The sequence below is a fragment of the Cavia porcellus genome, unplaced genomic scaffold (genome assembly GCF_034190915.1).
Source record: "Cavia porcellus strain 051 isolate PalLab524CR breed Dunkin Hartley unplaced genomic scaffold, mCavPor4.1 scaffold_23, whole genome shotgun sequence".
NCBI classification, from domain to species: Eukaryota; Metazoa; Chordata; class Mammalia; order Rodentia; family Caviidae; genus Cavia; species Cavia porcellus.
In genome coordinates this window covers 32,980,735-33,006,742 of record NW_026947506.1, presented here as the reverse complement: position 1 = coordinate 33,006,742, position 26,008 = coordinate 32,980,735, and the positions used below count along the sequence as shown (strand labels likewise).

The 26,008-nt window shown below is 46.2% G+C and overlaps 1 protein-coding gene and 1 pseudogene across 3 annotated transcripts in view; one reads left to right on the top strand and one right to left on the bottom strand.

Annotated features, from left to right (window-relative positions):
• Window positions 1–15,576: 15,576 nt before the first annotated feature.
• LOC100725923 (protein sprouty homolog 4-like) lies at window positions 15,577–16,439 on the bottom strand (annotated as a pseudogene).
• An 8,990-nt stretch (window positions 16,440–25,429) lies between these two features.
• The window catches only part of Gna12 (G protein subunit alpha 12), a 91,269-nt gene continuing 90,690 nt past the window's right edge, over window positions 25,430–26,008 (top strand). Inside the window, exon 1 of one of the 3 annotated variants that reach the window (XM_063234092.1) lies at window positions 25,430–25,839. In XM_063234092.1, the coding sequence (XP_063090162.1) occupies window positions 25,546–25,839 (294 nt within the window). In that variant the 5' untranslated portion in view covers window positions 25,430–25,545. The remainder of the gene's footprint in view (window positions 25,840–26,008) is intronic. The other 2 variants (XM_063234094.1, XM_063234091.1) reach the window with 2 other exon arrangements.

Below are 26,008 nucleotides of genomic sequence, written 5' to 3'. Positions count from 1 at the left end.
CATGTGTGGAATGAGGATATGGCACAGGGCTGCTGGGTCTGAGGACCTCCTCGGTCAAGCTCAGAAGACACAGGCTCTCAGCACCACCTGTAGACATGCTGATTCTGTAGGACCCCAAAGGCTTGAGAACCTGCATTGTAACAAGCTCTCAGGTACTGCTGCTGATCACATTCTGAGTAGCTCTGGGCTGAAACCCTGCCCTGCAGAAAAGAGTCACCAATGTAGTCCTGGGACACCAAGTCAGCTGTGCTGGGCAGGACGGTTCAAAGGCCAGAAGAGAGTACAGGCAGCATTGCCAAGGCTGCAGGTGGCCTTGCCCAGGGCCTGGTTAAGTGAGGTGACAGGCTTAGACACAAGAAATGTAGCCCAGGTGCCACAGAGCCCTCAGCGTCAGCCAGGACCCAAAAATAGGGCACAGTGGGGATGTCTGAGTGGCATCCTCAGCCTCCTAGCTCCCTGCTTCAGGTTCCCACCAGCAGTGAGGCACTGGCTGAGCTGTAGTCCAGATCCTGTCAGACTCATGCACTTTCGCAGAATTCACACAGTGTCCCATCCTGGCCCTCCCTGGCTTCAAGTCATAGTCTCCAGAGGGCTCACCTGTACTCTCACAGCAACCCCTGAGATAAAGACCATGGCCACACCCATTGTGCAGGTGAGCAGCTGAAGTGGGTGTGACTTGCACACCCAAGCCACAACTAGTAAGTGGCAAAGCAGGGGGTCTGAGCCCAGGCTGTTTGCCTGCAGGTGATGCTGAGCACAGCCAGACCTGGCCTGGGGCCCTCCCAAGTCAGGGAGGGCCTGGCAAGAGGTGCTGCCTTTGTACAGTCAGAATGGGGCTCCTTGGAGAACGTTCCCCACACCCACCCGCTGTGCATGTAAGAAAAGGAGGTCCAGAGAGGCCTGTAGATTGCAACAGTATCAAAACTAACAAAGTGCTCCTGAATTACAGAGGTAAGCAAAGAGGCAGGTCTGTTGGCACAAGTAGCTCAGAGTCACCCAGGAGCTCCCAGAGCCCAACAGGGCTAAAGCCAGGTGTCCAGCTCTGTGCAAGTGATTCCTGCCCCCTACACCAGATCTTCTCCACAGGGATACCCAGGTCCACCAGTGTTTTACCTCTGAGGGAAACAAACAGGGTGACCCTTCCCCAGATATGGGCCTCTCCTTTAGCCCCATCACTGCTGCCAGAGGAGGAAAGAGGTCCACGTTAAGTGACTATGTCTCTGAGAATGTGTGTGCACACATGCATGGGTGTACAGCGTGTGCATAAGTGTGTCCAAGGCAGGTATGTATGTGACTGGACAGAGCTTCTCAATAGGAAATAAAGAATCCTGCAAAGGAAGCAGGGAGCTGCTATTAGAACAGGAAATAAAAGACATTGGGTAGATACAAGTAGAGCTGGCTAGTGCATATTGCCATTTGTTTCTTCTGTGCCTTGGTCTTCTCTCCCTATAACAAGAATGCAGTAGCTCCCTTTATCTTTGGGAGGTTCCCGCTATTCACACTCACCTTGGTCTAAAAATATCACATGGAACATCACTGTATATGCTACCCACTTGTTAGTCTCTTGGAGTTGCCTGGGATATCAAAGTGATTGTTGTAGAATCACAGTAGTTATGTTCAAATCACCCCTATTTTACTTACTAATGGCTCCAAGCATAAGTGTGGTGATGCTGGTGACCTGGAGGCACCAGAGAGGAGCTATAAAGTACTCCCTTCAGACCAAAAAAAGTGGAAGTTCTTGACTTATTAAGGACAGAAAACCATCATAAGCTGAGTTTGCTGAGCTATATGGTAAGAACAAATCTTCCATCCATGAAATTATGAAGAAGGAAGATGAGATGCTTCTGAAGTTGTCACACCTCAAACCACAAAGGCTGTGGCCACAGTGTGTGGTGAGCGCTCAGTGAGGGAGAAGTTGGCACAATTTGGGGCTCAGTGTTCTCCAAGGTTTCAGGCATATGCAGGGTCTTGGAAAGCATCCCACAGATAAGGAGGAGCTGCTGGACTCACATCTACCAAGCCATCCCAGGGGACACTCTGGGATCCATGGGCACGAAGGGCTTTGAGATTTAAAGAGCCGTATGGAGAACACACTGTCCTCTACCACGTTGTAGCCATGGCTCCGGCCACTGACACTCAGAATAACACCATGTCAGTAGAATTGTCCAGAGAAGGACACTGGCCACCAAGGCCTTAGGGCTGGCCACTGCTCTTCCTCCTCAGGAGCCTCTGTCTGGAAGAGAGGCTGGGGGCATCTCCAGGGATGTGAGTTAGGTCACTGTTATCTATAGGTCCAAGGACCCTAGCAATAATTATTCAATGCACATATGGGGGAAAAAGAAGCACAGAAAGGGCAAGAGGCTGCGTCAGGTCACACAGAAAGTCAGTGGCCAGGAATCTAATGAGGTGTCCCCTTGTACAGATCTTAGGAACCAGGCCATAGGTGGGTCTCATGGAGCAGGAGCACTTGAGCAAGAGGACAGTGTGACAGTGTGGTTCTGTGTCACACAAACGTACCCACATATACACCCACCTCCCTTCCTTCCAATCCCATGACCCTCCCTGTCTGCTGGGCTGCTTGCTGTCCCCTTGGGGTAGAGAATTTAGAGGTCAAAATCTTCACCTACCACAGGCAAAAACGAAACAAAAAGGTAAGTGGTTGCGGTGATGCATATGTTCATTAATTTGATTTAGTCTAAGATTTATACATAGATTAACACTTCACATTCTAGCCCATAAATATGCACACTTGTTGTCAAATAGAAAAGGGGAAGGAAAAAAAGAGCTGGGGGATGGGAGAGGAGAAGGAAAGCTTAAAATTAATGAATGCAGCATTTCCTCGCTAATGTTTGATATTTTGTAACTATGGAATAATGTGGGACAAACAAATTAGATATTTGTTACTTGTCAATTATAAGACAAATTTTAAAATAACACATAGAGACACTTAACAGGTAAAGGAAAATATATGGAGCTTTGACCATTACATTAAAGTAATGTGGACCCAGAAAGATGAGAGCAAAGAAAGGTGTGCAAAGCCAGTTCTCCTCCCCCTGGAGAGGGAGGATCAAGACCAAGAAGCTGCCAGAGGGAGCAGTGCTGACTGCTCTGGGAGGGCCCCAGCCTATGCCCAGACAGGCTGGCACCTGGGGGAACCCAGGAAGACAGGGAGATCTGGGCACATGACACTAACAGAGTATAGGAGACACTGGGGCAGAAGGACCAGTCCTCAGGCTCCCACGGCCCCAGGGGATACAGGATGAAAGGCAGGGAGGTCAGCAAGGGACAGCTAGCAGGTTGACCCGGAAGCAACTCCCTCCAGAGAGCTGGGCCCCAGAGATGAGGACACAGGAGGAGGAGACCTGAGACTGTCCCCTCAGGTTGCCAGCATCAGTGGGTGACCCACACCTCCCTAGTGCCTCTAAGGCTGTATGAAGAGCCCAGCATGGAGGCACACGCCTGTAATCCCAGCAATTAGGAGGCTGAAGCGAACGGATTGTGAGTTTGAGGTCAGCCCCAGGCTACGTATCAAGTTCAAGGCCAGCCTGGACAGCATAATAAGGCCCTGTCTCTAAACAAAACAAAAGAACCACAAAATCCATAGACCCCTACCCCTCCTTGGAGGCGTAATGGCCTCTCCAAGCCAAAAGAAGGACATTGGAGTTGTCTAAGTGACAGGTTATGTGGAACTGGCCAAGAAGACATTTTCCTCTGTCAGAACAGGTGTTCCAAATGGCCGTTAGAAAGCCACAGTCCTGTTCCGCATCACCAAGTACACAGAGTGAGAAATTCCACCCACTGGCCCAGTGACCCAACAGTGTCCTCCCATGGCACCCAGGCAGGAAGCCCCCAAAACCTGCTTGTGGAGGCAGAAGGCAGGATTGGCCAATCCAAAGTTGGGAGCAACGGAGCCCACCTCTAGGCTGGAAGCATGCCCCTCCCCCAGCTAGGACTCTGCAAAGGGAGCTGACACTGAAGAATAGCCATGCTGATGCAGCCTTTCCCCGGAGGCCAATCTGGGGGGGTGGGGAGAGTGGACAGTGACAGGGCTAGTGGCTGGATAGAAGTGACAGTCCCAGGCCTCTTCCCCAGAGTCGGCCTCCCCAACACTCTCCGGCAATCCCACTTGCATCTGTCCAGAGCTGCGGAGAATGGTACCAGCCTATGGAGGTCACACCTGTCTGGTTCTGCGGAGGAATCCAAGTGCAAATAAGGACAAATGGCCGCCTGGAAAACGCATCTGTGGCTCACACATGAAATGTCCCCACGCCCTGCACCCAATGCTGCATGGCCCATCTGTGGGTTTCCTTGTGTGGTGCGAGTGACCCCTGGTGGTCACACGTGGAATTTCAAGTCCTGTTAACCAGGAAGCCAGAAACATCCCATCCCAATAAAGCACACCAAGATTACAGCTAAGCATGTACCTGAGGACATGGAATAGTAAGATAGATACAGGAGCACAATTTCTATCCAGAAAACATTGCATTCATTCGTTCCCTTTAGCATTGATTGAGTACCTACTGCATGCCAGGCATTAGGAATAGTCAGATGCACAAAATAAAACCAAGCATTGTGGCACACACCTCTAATCCTAGGACTCTGGGAGGCTGAGGTGGGAGGACAGCAAGTTCAGTACACACCTTGTCTCAAAATAAAATAAAAGGAGCTGTGGTTGCAGCTCAGTGGTAGACTACCTCTGGGTTCCATTCCCAGGACCAAACAAAAAGATGAACAGCAGTCACATGCCTGGCTTCATGGAGTGAACATACTCAGAGGAGACAGCTAACAAGCATGAATGTAATATGATCATTATAAATTATTACATGCTGTGAAAATTCACAAATTTCAGAAATGGAGTCCAAAATCTTTCTTAGCACCTTCAGTAAAGCCTATCTCAGCCTCCTCTCCCCGCACTCACCTTAGTGTGGGTTCTGGGTCCCAGTCCCATGGAGCCCCTACAAGCCCTAGCCCAAGGCCCCAGGGCCCTGGCCCATGACACACCCTCTGGCTACAGTGCCCTCCACTTCCTCACCCTGGCAAACCGGTGTGTGCCCACGCAAATAACCTCAAGGGTCACCTCTTCATTGAGGCCATCCCTGATGCTCCTTGGACAGGACCAGCACCCATGGCACTTGCATGTTTTGTGAGAAGCCCCCACAGAAGGTCAGAGAGGAGCAGCTACGAGCAATGGGTTTGGAGTCCAGAAGACTTTGGAGTCCAGAAAACAACCCTGACTCTTAATTTTGCAGTTTTGAGCACATTTTGTTGTTTGTTCTGTGGTACTGGGCATTGAACCCAGGTCATCTGCACTGAGCTTCATTCTCCTCCCTTCTTTATTTTTATTTTGACACAGGTTCTCCCTAAATGGTTAAGTTTCCCACACTGGCTTCTGACCCGGAATCCTCTTGCCTCCACCTCCCATAGTGCTGGGATTACAGACAATCTTTCCCAGCCTCCAGTTCCTTGGCAGAGAAAAATGAGGGTTATAATGGGATCCATCTCCTTAGCTGTGCAACTTAAGCACTCTAAAATCAGTAAAACACATCGAGCATTCCTGGTCCGGAAGAAACCCTTTAAAGAAACTTTCGCTTCCAGTGTCACTGACATTAGCATCTGGTGTCACTGATACTGTTATTGTGCCCATGCTCAAGACCAGTAGCTGCTTGTTGCCTGAAATCCCAGTGGACCGTGACTCTCCTGCCTTATCTTATCCTATTGAGTGAGCCTTTTCCCATTGTCCCAAAATTGACATCTTGGGGCTGCAGCCAGAGCAGTAGCCAGTGTACTCGGCCAATAGCAAAAGGCGTAGAAGGTGGCAAACTGCTACCCAGCGTCTGCCAGGTACTCGCCTCTTCCTCCCAGCCCTAGAGTAGGGGTAGGAAACAGGAAAGGTCAGGGGTCACGGGCATGGTGGGGGGGAAGGGAGGCTAGGGTGCTGGAGACCACACTCTGGCCCTTGATGTGGACTATGGAGAGGCTGTCTTGGATAGAGGCAGTGACCAAAGACAGGCCACCCTGCCTCTTCTTCCTCCTCCCTCCTTCCTCCTCCTTCTACGCTCTCTCCTCCTCCTTTCCTCCCTCCAGCTAATTCTACAGGAGGCAGGGAAGGGGACAAGATAAACGTGAAACTGAATGTGAGATGGAAATTTTAGACTCAACCAACCAGGCTTTTTATCTCCAGGCCGCAGGGAAGAAACAGGAAGCTAAGCTTGGAAAGGGCAAGGCTGAACGGGGTGAGTCACCAGTGAGAAGAAAGCGAGCCATTTCCTGTGTCTTCTGGGAGGTCAGTGTCCAGCGCTCCACTCATCTGTCCATCCATCCACCTATCCTTCTGTCTATCCATCCATCCACCCACACACCCATTTACCCACCTACCCACCCACCCATGCTTTTATCCATCCACCCATCTGCTTACCCTTCTAACTTTCCTTCCTCCCCCCATCTGCAGTGATGGGGTTTCTCCTATGTATAGAGACAGGGGCCTCCCCCTTACCTAGATGGACATAGCACCTGCCTTGTGGATGAAGTTGGAGAGACACACATCAAACATCTGTGTGATAAGTGCCAGGAATAAAGAAAACCTGAGGCCCCTACAAGGCAAGGTCATAGAAGCTAGGCCAGTTTCATGGGATGAGGGAGATTCTGGGGTCTGGAAAGTCTTCCTAAGACAGCTGAGCTCCGAAGGGTGACCACCTGGGGGAGAACTGGGAAATACAGCGAGCAACAGTGGAAGCCAAGTGCCCAGGGCCAGAGCCACTTCTTCCCAGAGCAGGGTTGCAGAGGGTGGGCTGGTGGGAAGGTAGGAGAGGAAGGGTTGTAAGGGCTGGCTTTAGAGCTCTGTCAGTAGACCTCTCTTTATCATGGGGGTTGTCACTTTTAGAATTAGCCAAAGGAGTTCTCCAGGGTGCCAGCCACATTTGGAGAGACCATCATTGTCCTGCGCATCCTACTTGTTTTTGTTCTGGTCCTGGCGGGTGAACTTCAAGCTTCCTGCCTGCTGCACGTGCACTCACCTCTCCCTGCCGCAGGGTCCTGTTGGAACCCAGGAGCTATTGACTTGTCCCCACCCCCAGGAGAACAGGAACTAAAAGGGTTGTAAGAAGCAATGTGGCACGATTGGATAGTGGGTTTACTTGACCTCAGGCTCTGATCAAGGCTCAGGCATCACGGGCTGTACCTAGTCAGCAGAGGGACAGTTCCCAGGAGCAGCAGACGGGGGCCGATGGTGCCCTTTAGGAAGCCTGAGGATGCAGCTCAGGGGCAGAATACTTGCCTAGTACGTGCAAGACCCTGAATTCCTTCCCCAGCAACACAAAATAGGAAAAGGAAGCAAGCTTGTCTGAAAGCCAAGCATGGTGACACATGCCTGTAATCCCAGCTACTGGGGAGGCTGAGGTAGGGGACTTCCAGCTTATGGCTAGCCTAGGCAACAGAGCCAAATTTTTAAAATAAATTTTAAAACAAAAATTATTTTTAATTTTAAATTCAAAAATAAAAGGAACAACGAAAGGTTTACGGAGATCAGAGTATGTTTCAGGTGCATATTCAGATGATTGATTTTATGTGTAGACTTGGCGAGGTCACGGTGCCCAAACATACAGTCAAACATTATGCTGTGTGTTTCTGTGAGCATGTTCTTAGACAAGATTAACAGTTAAGTGAGTAGACTTGGAATAAAACAGTCAGCCTCATAATGTGGGTGGGCCTCATCCGGTCAGTTGAAGGCCTGAGTAGAACAGACTGACCTCCCTGGAACAAGAAGGAATTCTGCAGCAGACGCTTTTGGACTTGATCTGCAGCATCTGCTCTCCGGGGCTCCATCCGGCCAGCCCACACTGCAGATGTTGGGCTTGCCAGGCTCCACAACTGAATGCGCCAATTCCTTAAAATAAATCTCTGTATGTATGTATGTACACACACACACGCATGCGCACGCACACACTCATGTACACACGCCACACACGTCCTGCTGATTCTGTTTCTCTGGAGAATCTCTCCTCAGGCAGAACCCACAGATTTTGACTGGCCCTGTTATCATACTACCAAAGTCCTCAGGGAGAAAGAAGGGGTAGGGTGCAAATGGTGGACTGCTGCCCAGTGGACAGCCCCTTTCAAAGAGCGTGTGGAAGGAAATCATCCAATGACTTCCACCTACATGATTTCCCCTTGCTGCAGGAGTGGGAATATTTCACTGGACCATTTGCCAATGTGGGAGAACCAGGGTTTGGCTGATACAGACCTGTGGGAAGCAGAAACCTGGTTTGCCACTGCTGCCTGGAGAGTCTCTGGTCTGGCAGACAAGACACCCAGCTGTCCCCTCTTCTTACCCCAAAGCTTTACTTTCCCACAGCCTGTGGATAGCTCGTTGTCCTGAGAAACCAGACACCCAGCGGCACAAGTGTCCCAGTTCTGCTACCACTGTGGGGCATGATCTTGGGCAGGATGTTGACAATTCAAGGCTTCTGACCCCCAGCCTCAGGGTAATGGGAGCAGTTGTCTTGGTGCCCTTTCCACTCCATGGTGCTAATTCTGAAAGCTCCCAAAACCTAAATCTGCACCCAGACCCCACGATGAAAAGGCTCATTCAGGTGCTGGGAGTGAGGTTCAGCAGTAGATGCTTGCTAGGCATACATGGGGCCCTGAGGTCCACTTCCAGCACCATAAACAGAGAAAAGAAAATGGAATATACATCACTTGAGTTCCAGGACCCCTATCAGCTGGCATTTCTTGAGATCAGGAATGGCCTAAGCAGGGTGATTCCTCACTAGCTATGAAGCCAGAGAATCTGGATCTAAAGGTCACCTGAATCAACCCCTGCCCCTCAGGTAAGTCTCAGATACCCTAAGACCACAATGCTGCGCCCTGAGCTGCTTCACTGGACCTTCTCTGATAGTTCACCCTAAATGCAATGAACACAAAGCTGCTTATTGTATTCTCAGTGCATCAGGCAGGGGACTCAGAACCCGACAGCTTGGTTAGACTGTCCCCTTCATGGTGATATTTCCTTGCTGTTGTCACAGTATTAAGAGGTGGGACCTATACGAGGTGATTATCCCTGCAGGCTCCACCCTCATAGGTAGGATTAATCTCATTATAAAATGCAAATTCAGCACCCTCTCCTTGTGTTCTCTTTCCTTTCCATCTCACAAGGACAAAGCAAGAAGTGTCCTTCCCAGTGTAGGCATCTTAACTGAGGACGTCTCAGCCTCTAGAACTCTGAGGAAACAAATTTCTGTGCTTTATACATTACCTAGATTTGGGCAATATGTTATAGCCACACAAAATAGACACTAACCATGAGCACTGCAGTGGGCTTAGCCTCTTAACATCTGTTTGCAAGCTGATGTTCTCCTCCGGCTGCTTCCTTCCTTAGCAATCAAAGATGAGAGCAGAGCCCAGAGCTAAGAGGATTGTGCCACTGAGGTGCTCTGCCCCTACCTGGTCTCCAAGCCAGCTGAGTACCTTGAGGGCCCTAGCACGGATCCAGAATTTAAAAGAGATTTAAGGTTTCTGCATTCTGCAGATGAGGAAACCAAGTTTGTTTTGCGCATGGGCCTTTGAAAGAGCAGAAAGGATAGAGCACCCACTCTTTGAGCGTGTTTTTGTTTTTAGCTTTAACGTGAACCAGACCAAGGCAGCTCTTGAACGGGAAAGAACTCTGAGACATTGCACAGGGGGCAGACAATCTGCAGACACAGCAGTTATTTTTGTAGCACAGTTGATCTCAATAAAAAGCCTGGCTTCTAAGCACTGTCCCTGGGGACACCTCGCCATCAGAGAGCTGACTGCAAGAACTTAGACCCTGTAATTATCCAGGTGATGATTGCCATGGCAACAGAAATCAAGACATAGAGTCAACATGATCTTGTTTATTCCAGCAACCTATAAATCCAGGGGGAGTTTAGGCAAGACCAGAGTTTTTGATTCAAAACATTGCATTCCCTATGTAAGGTAGATAATAAATGGCTCCAGTGCTACCATCTTTAATAGAGGAAAAAAGCCCTTTAACCCTAGAACTACGGTTGCAAATGAATCAGTAAATAGACTTTGTATTAGTCAACTATTGCTGCATAACCATCCAAAACCCACTGACTTAAAACAAGAATCCTTTTTTTCCTCATTCCTTCTTTGATTTGGCTATGAATTTGCTGATCAAACTGGGCTTTCTGGAAACTATGGGTTTCCTGTCAGCTGCCTGTGTCTCTCCTCCCCCTTGACCCTGTACCTCCAGAGGGCACAAGGGACCAAACCAAACCATATTCCTGTATACTAATAATGAACTCACAAATAAATGAGGAAAGTGATATCATTCACAATAGCATCAAGAAAAATTAAATACTTAGGAATTAACCTACCCAAGGAAGTGACATTTTCTACAAAGAAAATTACAATACTCTTTAAAAAAAAAAAAAAGGAGATCAAAGAAGATATCAGAAAATGAAAAGATATTTCTATTTCTGGGCAGGCACAACCTATATAGTCAAAATGGTTATACTTCCAAAGCTGATAGATTTAAGGCAATTCTAATCAAAATACCAACAGCACTCCTCACAGATCTAAAGAAAACAATCCTAAAATTCATATGGAACCGAAGGCAGCCAGAATAGCAAAAGCAACCCTGGGCGACAAAAGCAAAGCATAAGGCATCACAATGCCAGGTTTGAAGTTACTACAAGACTACAGTGATAAAAATAGCATGGTACTGCACAAAAACACAGACATGTGGATCAATGGAATAGAACAGAAGACACAGAAACAACTCTAAGTGCATTCAGCTATTTGATCTTTGACAAGGGGGCCAAAAATATATGCTGAAGAAAAGACAGCCTCTTTAATAAATAGTACTGAAACATCTGGATGTAGAAGATTGAGTCTAGACCCATATGTCCCACCATGTCCTAAACTAAAGTCAAAATGGATCAAAGATTTAAATGTTAAAACAGAAACAATCAGTCACAAGATAAAATAAGTATAATTCTTTAAATATAGGCATACACAAGGACTTTCTGAACAGAATCCAGTTGCACAAGAAAGAACATTGAAATCAACCAGTGGGATCAAATTAAAAAGCTTCTTCCCACCAAAGGAAATAACCAAGAGTAAAAAGACAACCTACGGAATGGGGGAAAAGATTGCCAGCTATTCTTCAGACAGAAGACCAACATCTAAGTGACTCAAAAGAAATATACCCTACCCCAAAAAAGACCTAATCAAAAAACGGGCAACCAAAATGAATAGCTACTTCTCAGAAGAAATATGAATGTCCAATAAATACATCAAAAAATGTTCAGTATCTCCAGCCATTAGAGAAATGCAGATTAAAACAACACTGAGATTCTATCTCACTCCAGGAAAAATAGCTATCACCAAGAAATCAGATAATAACAAATGCTAGTGAGGCTGCAGGGGAAAAAAAACCCATCCTACGTTGTTGGTGGAAATGTACACTAGTACAACCACTAGAAAAATCAGTATAGAGATTCCTCAAAAACTAAAAATAGAAATTTTGGGCCAGCAATATAGCTCAGTAGCAGGCATGAGATCATGAGTTCGATTCCCAGTACCGAAAAAATAAAATAAAATTCTGTTTGTCGATTCCCCCTTCTAGGTATCTTCCCAAAAGAGTTAACGACATCAGACACTGTAGTGTCATGTTTATAGCAGCACAATTAATAATAGCTAAATCTTGGAAATGGCCTATATTCTCGACAACAGATAAATGGATAAAGAAAATGTGATATTATACACAATGGAGTACTACCCTGCATACACAAAGATAAGCTTCAGTCATTCGTAGGTACATGGATACACCTTGAGACTATAATATTAAGTGAAATCAATCAGACATACATGCTTTGATATCACATGGTTTATCTTACATGAGAAATTCAAAATTCAAATAAAGAGCAAAATAAATGATAGATGGAAGCGGGGAGATCTTTTTCAAAGGGAAGAGGAAGAAGAGATGGAGGGATTGTAGATGGAGGAAAGAGAAAAGGGATGGGGAAAAGGAATTTTTAAAAATGGAAATAGAACTTTTGCTTTCTTTTAAGCTGCAGTCCTATATATATTTAATAATATATATTGATAGATGTTTTTCTAGATCTGTACATTCAGTTTTTAACTTGTTTTTTTTTCTTCACACACAGAACTCTTACAATAATAGAGTTTCTAATATAAATACTATTAAAATAGAGCTTCCAAATAAATATTCTATGCAAAGGAAACTTTCTGTGGTAACATCGAGGTGAGAAGGGGCTACGGTGAAAGGGGCCAGTGAAGCAGGAATGCAGTGCCCAGAACAGCTTTACTGTTTGTAACAGGAAACCCAACCACGGGGCAGTGAGAGGGGAAAGCAAGATAAGACATGCAGTTACCCTCAGCAAAAATGGCAAGGCAGGAACTGACATTCAGGGACAGCAAGCAGGAGGGCCTGAGGATGCTTACCAAAGGCATGAGCCAGAGGCTGGCGAAGCTGGCAGGACGCCCGAGTGAACCACACAGTGCACGCCCCGTCACACATCCCCTGGGGCAGCTCCGGAGAACACGAAACATCAAAGTGACAGTCGCCTGGGTTCTGGTCCAGACCTGCACTTCTCACATGTGCAACCTCAGATAATCACTGCCTACCTGGACCCACTTATGTACAGCAGGGATCAATGGAGACCCCAAACACTGAAAGAGCACTGTATCCAGTGAGTGTCTTCACCTGCAAGAGCCCATGCCCACAGAAGGGGGTCCCTGTTCACTCTTCCAGGAGGCTGCTCCAGGGACCCTTCATTGCACCTATTATTTTTCTGGAGTTTTTTTTTTTTTTTTTTTTTTTTGCCAGCCTAGCCCCACTTCCCAGGGTGCTCTTTGCTGATCTGCTCCAGTACACACTCAGAGCAGGGGAAGCAAACAGCCAAGGCACCCTTGGAAAAGCATCCTGGACCTCAATCTCACCCAGATCCAAGGGCACTGAGAACCGCTGGTGCTTTTCAAGCTGGGGATTAATTCAGTCAAGCAAGCTACTAGTGACAGGAAACAACCAGCCAGAAGCAGGGACAGAAAGATGTCATCTTTCTGAGTGCTTGGTCCTTCAGTGGCCCTTGGCCGGCCTGGAAAGGGGTGGTAGACCTTTAGGCAAGTCATGTTTACTTTCTTTTTCTGTCAAGGAGCTAGAGAAAAGCTGCTGAGCGATTGCTATCCATCAGAGCTGGCTTCTCTTTATTGCTGAGCACACGGCACCACTGAGAACTCCATGAGAGAGCTCCGCAGATGTCTGTACAGCAGGTTAAACGCAAGCCAAGAGAGCGGGGAGGGGAAAAAAGAAAACCAAAACCCACACAAAAAAATCTGTTTACAGCTATGTACACAAACGTCAGGGTTCAGAAGGCCACTTGCCAGGAAACAGGGCCTCTGTTGATTGAGACTGAGTGTGTGTGTGTGTGTGTGTGTGTGTGTGTGTGTGGTGTGTACATGCATATGTACGCATGCACAGCTTATGCAAACCAATTCTCCATGGGATGGACGTGTAGACCAGTGTCACCAAATCATTGCATCAAGTTTCCCATGGTAAAGATTTGAGGCCAGCACACTGGGAAGAGTCCTGAGGCCTCACAGGAACAGTGCATATGTGCGATATCATTTTGGGGCCACCTCTGCAGACCTCATCTGAGGAAAACACCTCCAGTCCCTTCTGTATATTTCTGATACATTTAATTAGTGTAAGCAGTTGGCTGAATGCGTTCATTTTCTACTAAAGCCTTCCAACTTGTGCAAGAACATCCATACATCTGTCACAACTGTGGCGAGGGCAACTATATGCATTAGTTATAGGGAATGAAAATGCACTGTTTTGTGCTCACCTTTCTTTAACCAGCAAATACCACATAAATAAAGCAGAAAATAGTAAGACACTTCCTTCCTCCAATCAATAAATACCTATGGTTACAATTAACTTATTCTAAACCATAAGGTGTTACTACTGGTTTCCCAGAGAAAGGGGGCCTTGGAGGCATTCTGTACACATGCCATTCATAGCTACCTGCCTCTTTGCCTCCTTTCTGGAGGCAGTTGTTTCCATAGAACAAGCTGGACATGCTCGGATACTCTACCTAATGCACTTTCCAATGTCACGTGGGGCCTTTCTTCTGACCTAAGATGCTTCCTGTCATGGAGAGAAAAGGAGACAAAATACCACATCAAGCAAAAACCCTAAACAACTGGGATCGGGGAGGACCAGAGACACTATAGCTTTTGCATGCAATGGATACTGTACACCCACCAGACATGTTGCACATAGTGAGTTCTTTAGTGCCTTGAGATTAAGAGTTACTGCGTCTCTGAGGGCGGTCAGGAGAGGGGTGCACTGTGCACAAAAGTGGGGCTCAATCCCAGTGGTCCCTAGGGACTCTTCCCCACCCTCTTGTAAGCACTTCTGACTCCCTCTTGGGGCTTCCTAACACTAAAGCAGGCTCTTTTTACTATGTATTTAAATACAGGTATGGACGCATCCCAAGGATACACACAAAAGGATATGACAGCAAGCAGCAGAATCAGAAGAGGAAGCCCAAACCCAGCACAACACAATCGTCCTCCTGCTGATGGGAGGTGTTGCCTCTTCTCCCTGATTGAAAATCCTCTTCTCAGTTGCAGAGTAAGTGTGCTCTTTGAGGTTGTTCACCCTAGATTTTAAAATCAGCCCTTCCTGGGGGTGGCCCAAAGGAAAACAAGTGGTTTTATTGTTTTTTAAGACACCTCCAGCTTCTGATTTAATTATTCTATAAAAACATCAGAACTGGACCAAGAGACCACAGCCTCAGACTCAGGGGCACAATGGTATTTGGTTTTGTATGTGCTGCCCTGGCCTTCTCTACCCATCATGTTTCCAGAAAAGATCTGAGTAGAGAATACGCAGGACCCATATCTGGCAGGTGAGTCTGGGACTGGAAAGAACCAGAAGATGGTTCGGGTTGAGCAGGACACCCCCAGAAGTCAGTGGCAAGGCCAGGAGAAAGGAATGCATGGTGCAGTGGCTCCTAAACCCATCCTGTGGCTCCGGGGAGGCTTTGGCTCCTTGGCTGTTCTCTGTTCCAACAACTCCCCAGTGTATACAGGCAGGATCGCTGAAACATTCTCCATCTTCCCTGAAATGCTGGAGGAAACTGGCATGGGCACGAAGGGGAAGGTAAGATGGCAGAAGTAGGGTCCTTTCCAATTAATGATTCCTCCCAGCACCAGCTAGTTCCCATGACAGCCAAGACAATAGTCAAGTCAAAGGGAAAGATGACAGGACAAGGGATGGGGAAGGCCATCAAGCAGTTGCAGCTTGTATATATGTGCCCATGTCTGCGGTCTGTCTTCTCAAGAACACACACACACACACACACACACACACACACACACACACACACACCATCTGCCTAACAGAAACTTTCAAAGACCTGAGTAACCCAAAAGTGTTTTATCCTCCTTATGGGGAGTAGAGGATAGATGGTGATGGTTTTTACCTGTTTCTTCCCAAGCTAGGGTCAAGGAGATGGCAGATGAACAAGGTCAGCCTCAGGAGGCTGGCAAGGAGGACTCACATTTCTAGGGACAGTGCTGGGGCTGCAAGCCATTGTTCATGTGCTTGCAGAGGCAACCTGGACCATGCAGGTGGCTGTAGCCATGCTGGGCTAGCTTCACACAGCCAGGGTAGGGAGCCAGAAAAGCAAGCAGGGCTGTACCACAGAGAGGAAGCCCATGAAGGACCAGCAGGAGCAGCAGTTGAACAGGAGCAGTGGTGGTCAGCAAAGAGCCCTCACTGTCTTTGAGGCAGTGGTAGAAGATGCTTACACCAGGCGCATATGAATGATACAGTTGACCAGGGTCTGGTCTGAGTACAGTCACTCCTGGTTGAGGATTCAGCAGGGAAGCAATGTCCAGGAAACTGAACATTCCTTGTATTTGCATTCTCCCACAGGCCTCGCACAACAAGAAGAGCTTGTTCAGCTCTGGTGGGACCACAAGGCCCTTACGGTGCAGCTGCTTATAGTGGACCATCTTAGGCTGGAGGCACATAGCTCTGGGAAAGGTCTGCAAGGCCAGTGGGGCTACGTGACCTAGGAGCTGCTGGTCAGAAGAGGTGCTGTTCCTGTGGCTCGCAGAACTGGGGTGCCCACTGAGGGAGATTCAGTGGTGGGCAACCTCCTGGTCACATTGGGCAGATGTCATGGCCAGTTCTGGAGCTCCACTCTGGGCTGCGTGGGGCCAGTGGGGAGGCAGCAGGCCAGGGTGGTCTATGTAGTTATTCTCCACATGGCTGGTCTTCAACTGGCTGATGGGCAGGATGGAGAGAAGGTGCTGGAGCAGGCAGAGGGCACCCAGCTGTCAAGAAGGGGCCGCACCATGACTCAGCTGGGAGTCAAAGGGACACTCTGGGGGTTTGGGGGCTCCATGGAGCTGAAGATTCTGGACTGCTCTGAGAGAGGCTTTTAGGGGCCTTTGAGGAGCCACAGAGTCACAAGCATTGCTTCTAGTCTGTGTAAATTCCTGAAATTTATACCATTGTAAGACAAGGAGGACCCACAGACACCAGCCACAGAAACCCACAGGGTCGCAGTACCCTGCAGTGCCAACTCAGGGCTGTGAGCTGCACTTGCTACCTCAGCAACAATGTTGCAACCCAGAAACAGCATTTGTAAATCAGGAGACCAGGGTTTGGAAGGGGCAAGGCAGGATGCTGTCATTAGAGACCTCACATCTAACTCACTTAGGGCTCTGATGTTCCTGCTAACTTATCATTGCCTTTTTCTTTCTTAAGGTTTATTTTTGTGGATCTTTAACTCTTTATTTTGGATCGTTGCTCTGATTTATGAGTATCCTTATAACTTCAAACTTTCATACTTTGCCTCTGGGTTTCGAGATCTTTCTTTCACTTTATCATCTAAGTTTCTCCTTTTGTTTTCAACAATGATTTCCATTCTCTCTTCCATTAGTTTTTCTAATAATGATTTGCTGTTGCTGTGATGTCACCAGAAAAGGTCCTAAGAGGTTCCCTTAGAGAGGAGATGGGACCTCAACTCAGCCTGGGCAGGTTCTTGACATTGTCCCAGAAAAGCATTTCAGGATGTGTCAGTGAGAGGCAGAGGCTGATTAGGCAGAGTTAAAAGTAAGAGAACATCAGGGAGAGGCTTCAGCGTGAGGAGCTGGGGCTGTTCCAGCTCTGAGAGGAGGATCAGGCTGGCCCATCAACAGAAAAATGAGACCAGCTTTTATGGGTTTCTTGGGGTGGGCTGGATCGGACTGAGCATGAGCTCAGTTCTGATTTTGCAAGATGGCTGGGAGGAATCCTTATTGCTTAATCCTTTCTCCACGAGATGAGTGTTTTTGCTGCAGGCAGTCTCATTCTTGCAGAGGCTCTGCTGGAATCCAGGATGGCCACAGGTTTACAGAAATGACCAAAGACTTCCAGGTTCTCACTGGTATTCGAATGGCCTAGACATGTCTTATCTTTGTGTCCTAAGTTTTAATGTAAGGTTGAGATCGGTTTTCTAAGTTAGTGAGGACTAATCAACTTTGCATTTCTAGTTTTTAGACAGATAGTCCCCAAGTGATTACCATGCCCATATGTAGAGCTAACAGAGATCTGCGACACACTGCTTTAAAGCAATAAAGAGACATAAAGTCACACTTTGTTCCTCCACCCCATACCGAGAATCAACATAGACCTTTTTACTGAGCTACATCTTCAACCCTTTTTATTTTGAGACAGGGTCTTGTTAAGTCACTAAGTTGCTCAGGCTGGGTAAAAACTTGGGTAAAAAATCCTCCTGTCTCAGCCTCCCAGAGTGCTAGTATCACAAGAGTACACCACCTCTCCCAGTTCTGCATTTACTTATCTTTTAGATAGCAGTAGGCCTGACTGAATGGTCACTATTTTCCTTGCTACTGTTGTTACTTTAAAGTCCCTATGTCTGAACAACACACAAATTATGCTTTTACTGAGTAACAGGTTGAGGACCCAGGAGTTTGTTTGTCCTCTGTCCCTATGGCGGTGTCTGTCTGTGTCAGTACAATGTCATTTTCTGCCATGAACTCTTCTCTGGTGAGAGGATGGTGGTAGTGACAGTGGTGGTTGTGATAATGATGGTCATAACAGTAGTGGTAACGTGGGTACGGATATGAACTTTCTATCTGTTCGACTATTTATCTCTCTGGCTTCTGGGTCCGCTTAGATCTGTCTCCATTTTGTTACTCTTTACTCTTTGGCTTTCAGGGAAAACTCTTAGTAGAGAAAGACAGGGTAACACACAAGATGTTGCTGCTCTGACAGGAACCAAGAGGGACCTCCTGGCCTCAGTGGTGGAAAAGGTGAGGGCCTCCTCTCACTTCTCCCCAACCCAGGGAACCCTATTAGGTCCTCGTGAGGAGGCAGAGTGCATGTGACCAGCGGGACCCTAATCCTCTGGAGAAACCCACACCCCAGGCCCCAAGCTGCTGAGTCCCTCCATCTCACCCAGCTGGACAGTGACTCTACTGGCTGCTCCCTTCTCTAGAGATTTCCTGTGGACCCTCTGTTTCCCCCTAAGTTCCAGGCCCTGCTGTGGGACTCTCTCTCCAGGCTATTCCTTAGCTTAAGAGATGGAACAGAACACAAGTTGGGTGGAGCGTTCAGTGCACCTTGCTTATCCCCTACCAATTTTTAAACACATGGTAACCTAAGAAAGCCTATCTGTGGACCATGTCCTTATAAAACTGTTTTGCTTATTCTTTTAGGAATTGTGTTATGGCAATTATATAGATGTACCTTGATTTGTTCAAACAGGATTTGTTTGTTTGTTTGTTTATTTAGAGATAGGTCTGTTATGTTGCCCAGGTTGGTCTTGAACTCCTAGGCTCAAGAGATCTTCTTGCCTCAGCCTCCCAAGTAGTTGGGACTAAAGACTCCTGCCACCATGATAGTCTCATTTGGTTTTGTTTTCTTTTTTTAGTGTTGGCGATTAAACCAGGACACATGCAGCTCAAGTTCTACCAGTGAGCTACACCCACAGCCTCCTGGGTTTTTAATTTCTAACATTATACGATATGTCATCCTTGTAGATTATTCATCTTTGTGCATAATCATTACTCTAAATTTGCATTACCTGATTTCCAAAACTCTGTGATAAAAAAAATCTTGTTATAAATTACTTAGTACCTACCACGTGCAAGGCCCTGAGCTAGGGTGCATTTGTTAGCTTATTAGTACTTACCAAGGTCCTATTTTTTTATCCTGATTTTACAGATAAGGAAACTAAGTCTCAGAAATGTTAAGTTACTAATTCAAAGTCACACAGCACTAGCAGATGGAGCCAAGTTTCCAAGCTTTCACGCTTTCCACACAAGCCATGGAGAATGCACAAGGCCAGTACCCAGGTTCTGCAGATTCCTACCCAAACTTTCCTCGGTGAGTAGCGTTAGCTACCTGGCACTCAGATTCTTCTGTTTCAGTCACCACTGCCTCCCTCCCTCCCAGCAGAGCAGGAGGACAGACGGGATAATGTATGGGGAAGTACTTTAACAATTATAACATGCCATATAAATGTAAGAGATTATTATTGAGTACATAGATAAGCTTGTTTATTTCAAGCACTTTTAGCCCCTCAACAAATGGGACAGATATGTCTAGAGACCTCATCAGATTCCTAAATTAGATACTGCTGACACCATATAATTTCTCCCATAAAACGCCATAATGTGTCACTAAAAAATGTAAGTGACCCTTAAAAATATTTAATGATTACATAAACACAGGCATCAGGCTATTTATAAAGATATAAAGCTATTTGTAAATGTTGTCTTGAGCCCTTACTGAAACTGTTACATGAATTACTTCTTAATTTTTTTTAACTAAGGGACATGTTCTGCTCTAAAGTTTACAATTTTCTTTTTATTCAAATTGCCCGTTTTCTGTCTTAAAAGCATTGCCTTCTCGCACCTTTCGGTTTTTTCTCCACTCTGTCATAATGGCTTTTTGTGAGACGTCATTTTTATAAAGAAACAGACTTCCTTTTTAATCATTTGTCAAAAATCGTAAAGTGCTGGATAATATGTTGACTCAGAATGTTGCAAATTTTGGGAGAAATAAAATAGCAGAAAGTAGCAAAATTTAGCTTCTCTGAGATCTAGAATCCAGACATTTTCTGGAAAATAACAACTTGCTGAAGAAAAAAAGAGAGAGAGAAAAACAGATCGCCAGGAAATCAGGAAGGAACCAACAGGAAAAACTAAGCTAAAGAGAAGTTAATAAGATGGTCCACGACATAGAGAAAAGAAGGAAACATTTTTACAGCTTTCTCTCCAGCCCTCTCATCTGGTGCATCTGCATTCCCCAGAAGCAAGGCAAGCACCCAGGGCTGTGAGATCTGGATAGAAACCACAGCAGAGCCTGCAGCCTTTGTGAACTACACAAATGGGGAAGGAGGTATGCTCTGAGGCTACTCCTTCCACATAGCAAGCGAAGGTCAGAGAGGGATTCAAGTGTGGGTGCCAACCATGTTGCTTGGGCAGGTGGCATTTCAGGAAGGGGTTGATTATTTAAATCTGAGACTCAGAATAACTAACAAACAACTTCACTTAGGGGGGTCTAGGATTACTCTCCCACAGTGACTGGATGACCGACAGCCACTGTCAGGGAGTAAACTAGAAAGAGACTCTAGAAGTTTAAACTCAGGCCAGGTAGAACACAGGCCCCGTACCCTGCAGTGAGAAACCAAACCCAGCTTGAGTCATACTCAAAAGCAGCTGGGTTTGAAAGTGCCTGCCAGCGTTCAGTACTTGAGCCTGTGCCCTGCTGCCAAAAATCCAGTCACATCTGAATCCAACTGTGTTCCCTGTCCACTAACATGAGCAAGACACATCTTAGTGTGGACACTGCCACAGCCTAGGGTAAACAGCAGAGCCTGCAGAATAGAGCGTGCCCCTCACAAACCAGTGGCTGAGTAAGACAAAACAATGGTCAACATCATATTAAATAGGAAGAAGTTGAAAGCTTTCCCTCTAAAATCAAAAACAAAACAAATATGTCCACTATTACCACTACTGTTCGATGTAGTTCTGGAATTATTGGCTAGAGCAATTGGGCCTGAGAAAGAAATCAAAAGAATATAAGTAGGAAAGGAGAATTCAAATTATCATTATTTGCAGATGACATGATCTGTTAAACAGAAGACCCCAAAACTTTCACCAAAAGATTCCTAGATTTATAACCAGATGCAATAGCACAACAGGATACAAAGTCAACGCATAAATATCAATAATGTTCCTGCACATGAATAATAAACTCACCACGCAAGAAATGAGGGAAGCAGTACCTTGCATGATAGCAGCAAGAAAAATTAAATACCTAGCAATCAATCTAAGCAACTCTGAAAATCAAAGAAGACTTCAGAAAATAGAAAGATGTCCCCTGTTCCCACATAGACACAACTGTAGTCAAAATGGTCATATTAGAGAGGGAAAAAAGTGCTCTAAAGGATACAACTGCAAGTGTGTTTAGGGGTGTTAAATAGATGACCATATTAATGTTTTTGGTTGGATCATTGAACACAACTGATTGCAGTCTCACTGTTTGAATGTCCACTTTGTATGCTTTGATGCCGTGACTTGAGCAACTATCTCTAAGATGATAATGTATTAACTGGTGATTTCTTAACTGTTTTTTTTTTGTAGTTCTGTATTACTTGTACCCTTACACCGCTTTGTTTTGTTTTGTTTCTTCTCTTTTTCCTTTTAAATAAAATTTTTAAAAATGGTCATATTAAAAACTGACATATAGATTTAATGCGATTACAATCAAAACATTCCTCATACATTCCTCATAGAACTAGAGAAAACAATCCTAAAATTCATATGGAACCAGAAAAGGAACTAGAGTAGCAAAATCAATCCCCAACAACAAAGGCAAGGCAGGAGGAATCACAATTCTGGACTTTAAGTTATACTATGACACTACAGTGACAAAAAAAGAACGGTTTGGCAAAAAAATAAAAAACAGACAATTGGATCAACAGAACAGAATTGATGATGTACATACAACTCTAAGCACATTTAGCTACTTGATCTTTGACAACAGGGACAAAACACACAGTCTTTAACAAATGTACTGGGAGCCTGGCTATCCACATGTAGAAGATTCAATCTGGGCCCATAGCTCTCACCATGCATCAAGCTAAAATAAAAATGTATCAAAATCTAAGTAATAAAAGAGAAACATTTAATCTGACAGAAGATAAAATAGGTAAAATTCCCGAAGACATAGGCATAGGCAAGGACTTTTGAACAGAAACCCAGTTAGACAAGAGATAACACCAAGAAGCAAAAATGTGATCATATCAATTAAAAAACTTCTTCCCACCAAAGGAGCAGAGTAAAGAGACAACCTTCAGAATGGGGGAAAAATATAGCCAGCTACTCCTCTGACAGACTAACATCTAGAATATATAAAGAACTTAGAAAACGGACTCATGCCCCAACGAAAGACTCCCAAAACAGGCAACTGAAATGAACAGACGCTTCTTAGAAGAAGAAATACAAGGAGCCAAGGGCCAATAAATACATGAGAAAGTGTTCAACATTTCTGTGCATTAGAGAAATGCAACTGAAAACAACACTGAGATTTCATCTTACAGCAGAAAAAAATGGCAATCATCAAGAAATCAGATAACAATAAATGCTGACAAGGCTGCCAGAGATACAGGGGAAAACCCCTGCATTGTTGGTAGGAATGTATAACTACTCTGCAAATCAGTATGGAGATGCCTTAAAACAAGAAATTCCATTCAACCCAACTATTCCCCTCCTAGGTTCTTTCCAAGAGTTAAGGGCATCATATTACAGTAATACATGCATAGCCACATTTATAGCAGCACAATTCACAATTGCTATACCTTGAGAGTGGCCTACATGTCCATTAACAGGTGAATGATAAAGAAAAATCCAATATTTATATGCAATGGAGTACTACTCTGTCATAAAGAAGAATAAACTTGAATCATTAGTGGGAAAATGGATGTACCTTCAAACTATAATATTGTGAAATAAATCAGATACACAAACTTAAGCATCATGTGCTTTGTCTATGAATGAAATAAAAGAGAGCAATAGAAAAAAGATGGAAGGAGGGAAAAAGAAAGTAAGAAAAAATACAGCTGGAGTAGAATGGAGGGGAATGAAACATAAAAAGAAAAAATTTTACTTTTTTTTGTCTTTTTTTGAGACGGAGTCTCGCTATGCAGTTCAGGCTGGCCTTGAGCTCACTTTGTAGCCCAGGCTGGTCTTGAACTCGCAATGATCCTCCCACTTCAGCCTCCCTAGTGCTGGGATTACAGGCGTGAACCACCAGGTCCGGCAAGAAAAAATTTTAAAACTTACTGAACATCTCAAATGTCTATCAACAACAGAAAAAGTAAATATATTCATACAATGGACATTATGACTCAGCAATACCAAAAACCAACCAGTGACACAGTGGACAACCCGATAATTTTCACAGTTATATTAAGTACAATAAATCAGATACAGCAGGGTAGAAATGCTGCAAATTCATGCCATAATTGTAGCAAATAACAAACGCAACAAATTGCGGGCAGTGGAAATTCTTCGGGTGTTTAGATTTCCGATTTAAATTCTTGAATACTAGTTGGTCATGGTGGTGCACACCCGTAATCTCTGAGAGGCTGAGGCAAGAGGATTGCAAATTCAAGCCCAGCCTGGGCAATATAGTGAGACACTGTCTCAAAACAATAAATAAATACAAAATAAATAGACCTTACGATGTAACTTGCTGGGAAAGTCATAGGTTCCATCCTCAGTACTAAAAAAAAAGAAAATCCTTGACTTCTTCTCTGATAGAAGTAAGGATTCCTTTAATCTCTACTTTCTCAGTGATTTGCAGTCTAGCTCCCTAAAGAATAAGCTTCTTAATGTGAAGTCTGAATTTTTTGTATCTTCAGATTCCTCTCCAGAAGTCTCCACTGCCTGTTGTTTTTAGGATTATGCAAAGATTATTTATAGAATTTAATAAATAATTTCCACTATTTTTTTTCTATTGATTGTATCCCTCTCTAACCAGGATACAGTTAGTGAAAGAGTAGAATTCCGGGGCTGGGGATTTAGCTCAGCGGCATAAGCGCCTGCCTTACAAGCAGGCAGTTGTGAGTTCGATCCCTGGTACCGATAAAAACGAAAAAGACCAAAAAAAAAAAAGAAAACAAAAAAAGAGTAGAATTCCAGCCCACCCTTGCGGGACCTTGGGTCAGTAATTTTTCTGCTAGTCTTCATCATATTCACCTGTACCTGAGAGACGGTGGGTCAGATAATCTCTAAAACCTTGATTCCCAAATATAACCAATCACCCGAGGATCTTAAGGGAAATCTGTTCTCCTTCCAGCAGTTTTTTGATTCAGCACATCCAGACAGTCAAGAACCTCTTAAAACCAGCAGACATTTATCAAGAATTTATTTTCAGCCGAACAGAGTGGTACATACTTGTAATCTCAGCACTTGGGAGGCTGACGTAGGATAATTACAGCAAGTTCAAGGCCAGCCTGGGCTACAAAGTGAGTTTAAGGCCAGCCTAAACTGCATAGCGAAACTTTGTCTCAAAAAGACAAAACAATTATTTTCGTTGAGGCACTGCTACGTTTTACAAGTTTATGTTCTCAGTTTGTATCGCCACAACCACTGGGGAAGGGGAGTAATTAAATTATGCGACCAGTACAACTAATAACTTGAGAATTTAACTCAAATCCAGCAACTCCAGACCCGTCTCTCAATCACTAAGTTACATAAGATTTTTTCGGGGAGCTTCGAGTGATTTTGATGGTTAACCAGCTTTTAGGAAAGCCACTGGAGGCCACGCAACTCTAAATGGTACATTTGTTTGAAATATGGCCTATCGCCCAGTGTTTCTAGAAAGAAAATGATTTAGGAACAGCTTTCTTATACTTAACAAGAGTAGCTGGCCCAACTTTCGGGCCACGTCCCACTCTGGTCCGGGAGACCGCTGGTCTTACTGGATGACCCAACCTGAGAACTTAAAAGAGAGACTTTTTGTACACCTGGCACTTCTAGCCACGCCCCGTCGCGCAAAACCCCCAATTCCAAGCCTGTCCACTACGACTGACATGTCCTCAGAGCAATTATAATTGGCGATGGCAGGCGACCACTCCGCCTCCTCGCCGACCCCGCCTCCCTTTCATTCTAAAAGAAAGAACCTCGCCCGGATATCCAATGACAAGCGCCACCACCCAAAAAATCCCGCCTCTTTCGACGCCGACTCCGCCCCGAGGGCGCTAGGAGTGCCCGCCCCTCACCCACGAACTGAGCCAATCGATGGACTCTTTCGGCTTGAAGGACGGACAGCAGCCCAATCCGCGAAGCCTCGAGCGGCGCCGCTCCCCGCCCCTCCGCCGGCGGAGCTGCAGCCCGGCTAGTGCGGGCCTCGGGCGGCGGCGGAGGACGCGGCCTGAGGGAGCGGCAGGCCGAGCGTCCATGGCGCGCGGGCCCCGGCGGGGCGCGGCCGCGGCCTGAGGGGCCATGTCCGGGGTGGTGCGGACCCTCAGCCGCTGCCTGCTGCCGGCCGAGGCCGGGGCCCGCGAGCGCAGGGCGGGCGACGCGGAGCGCGAGGCCCGGCGTCGCAGCCGCGACATCGACGCGCTGCTGGCTCGCGAGCGGCGCGCGGTGCGGCGTCTCGTCAAGATCCTGCTGCTGGGCGCGGGCGAGAGCGGCAAGTCCACCTTCCTCAAGCAGATGCGCATCATCCACGGCCGCGAGTTCGACCAGAAGGCGCTGCTCGAGTTCCGCGACACCATCTTCGACAACATCCTCAAGGTGATGCGGGGCCCCGCCCACCCGCCGCACACCTGTGCCCCGGTGGGGCGCAGGTAGCCGGCCCCTGCCCGCTTTGTCCCTGCTGTCGCTGCGGCGTCGGCCTAATTCTCCCCGTTGTCCCCTGCTTGGCGACGCCCAGGTATTCCCAACAGGGTGTCTGGGGGGATAA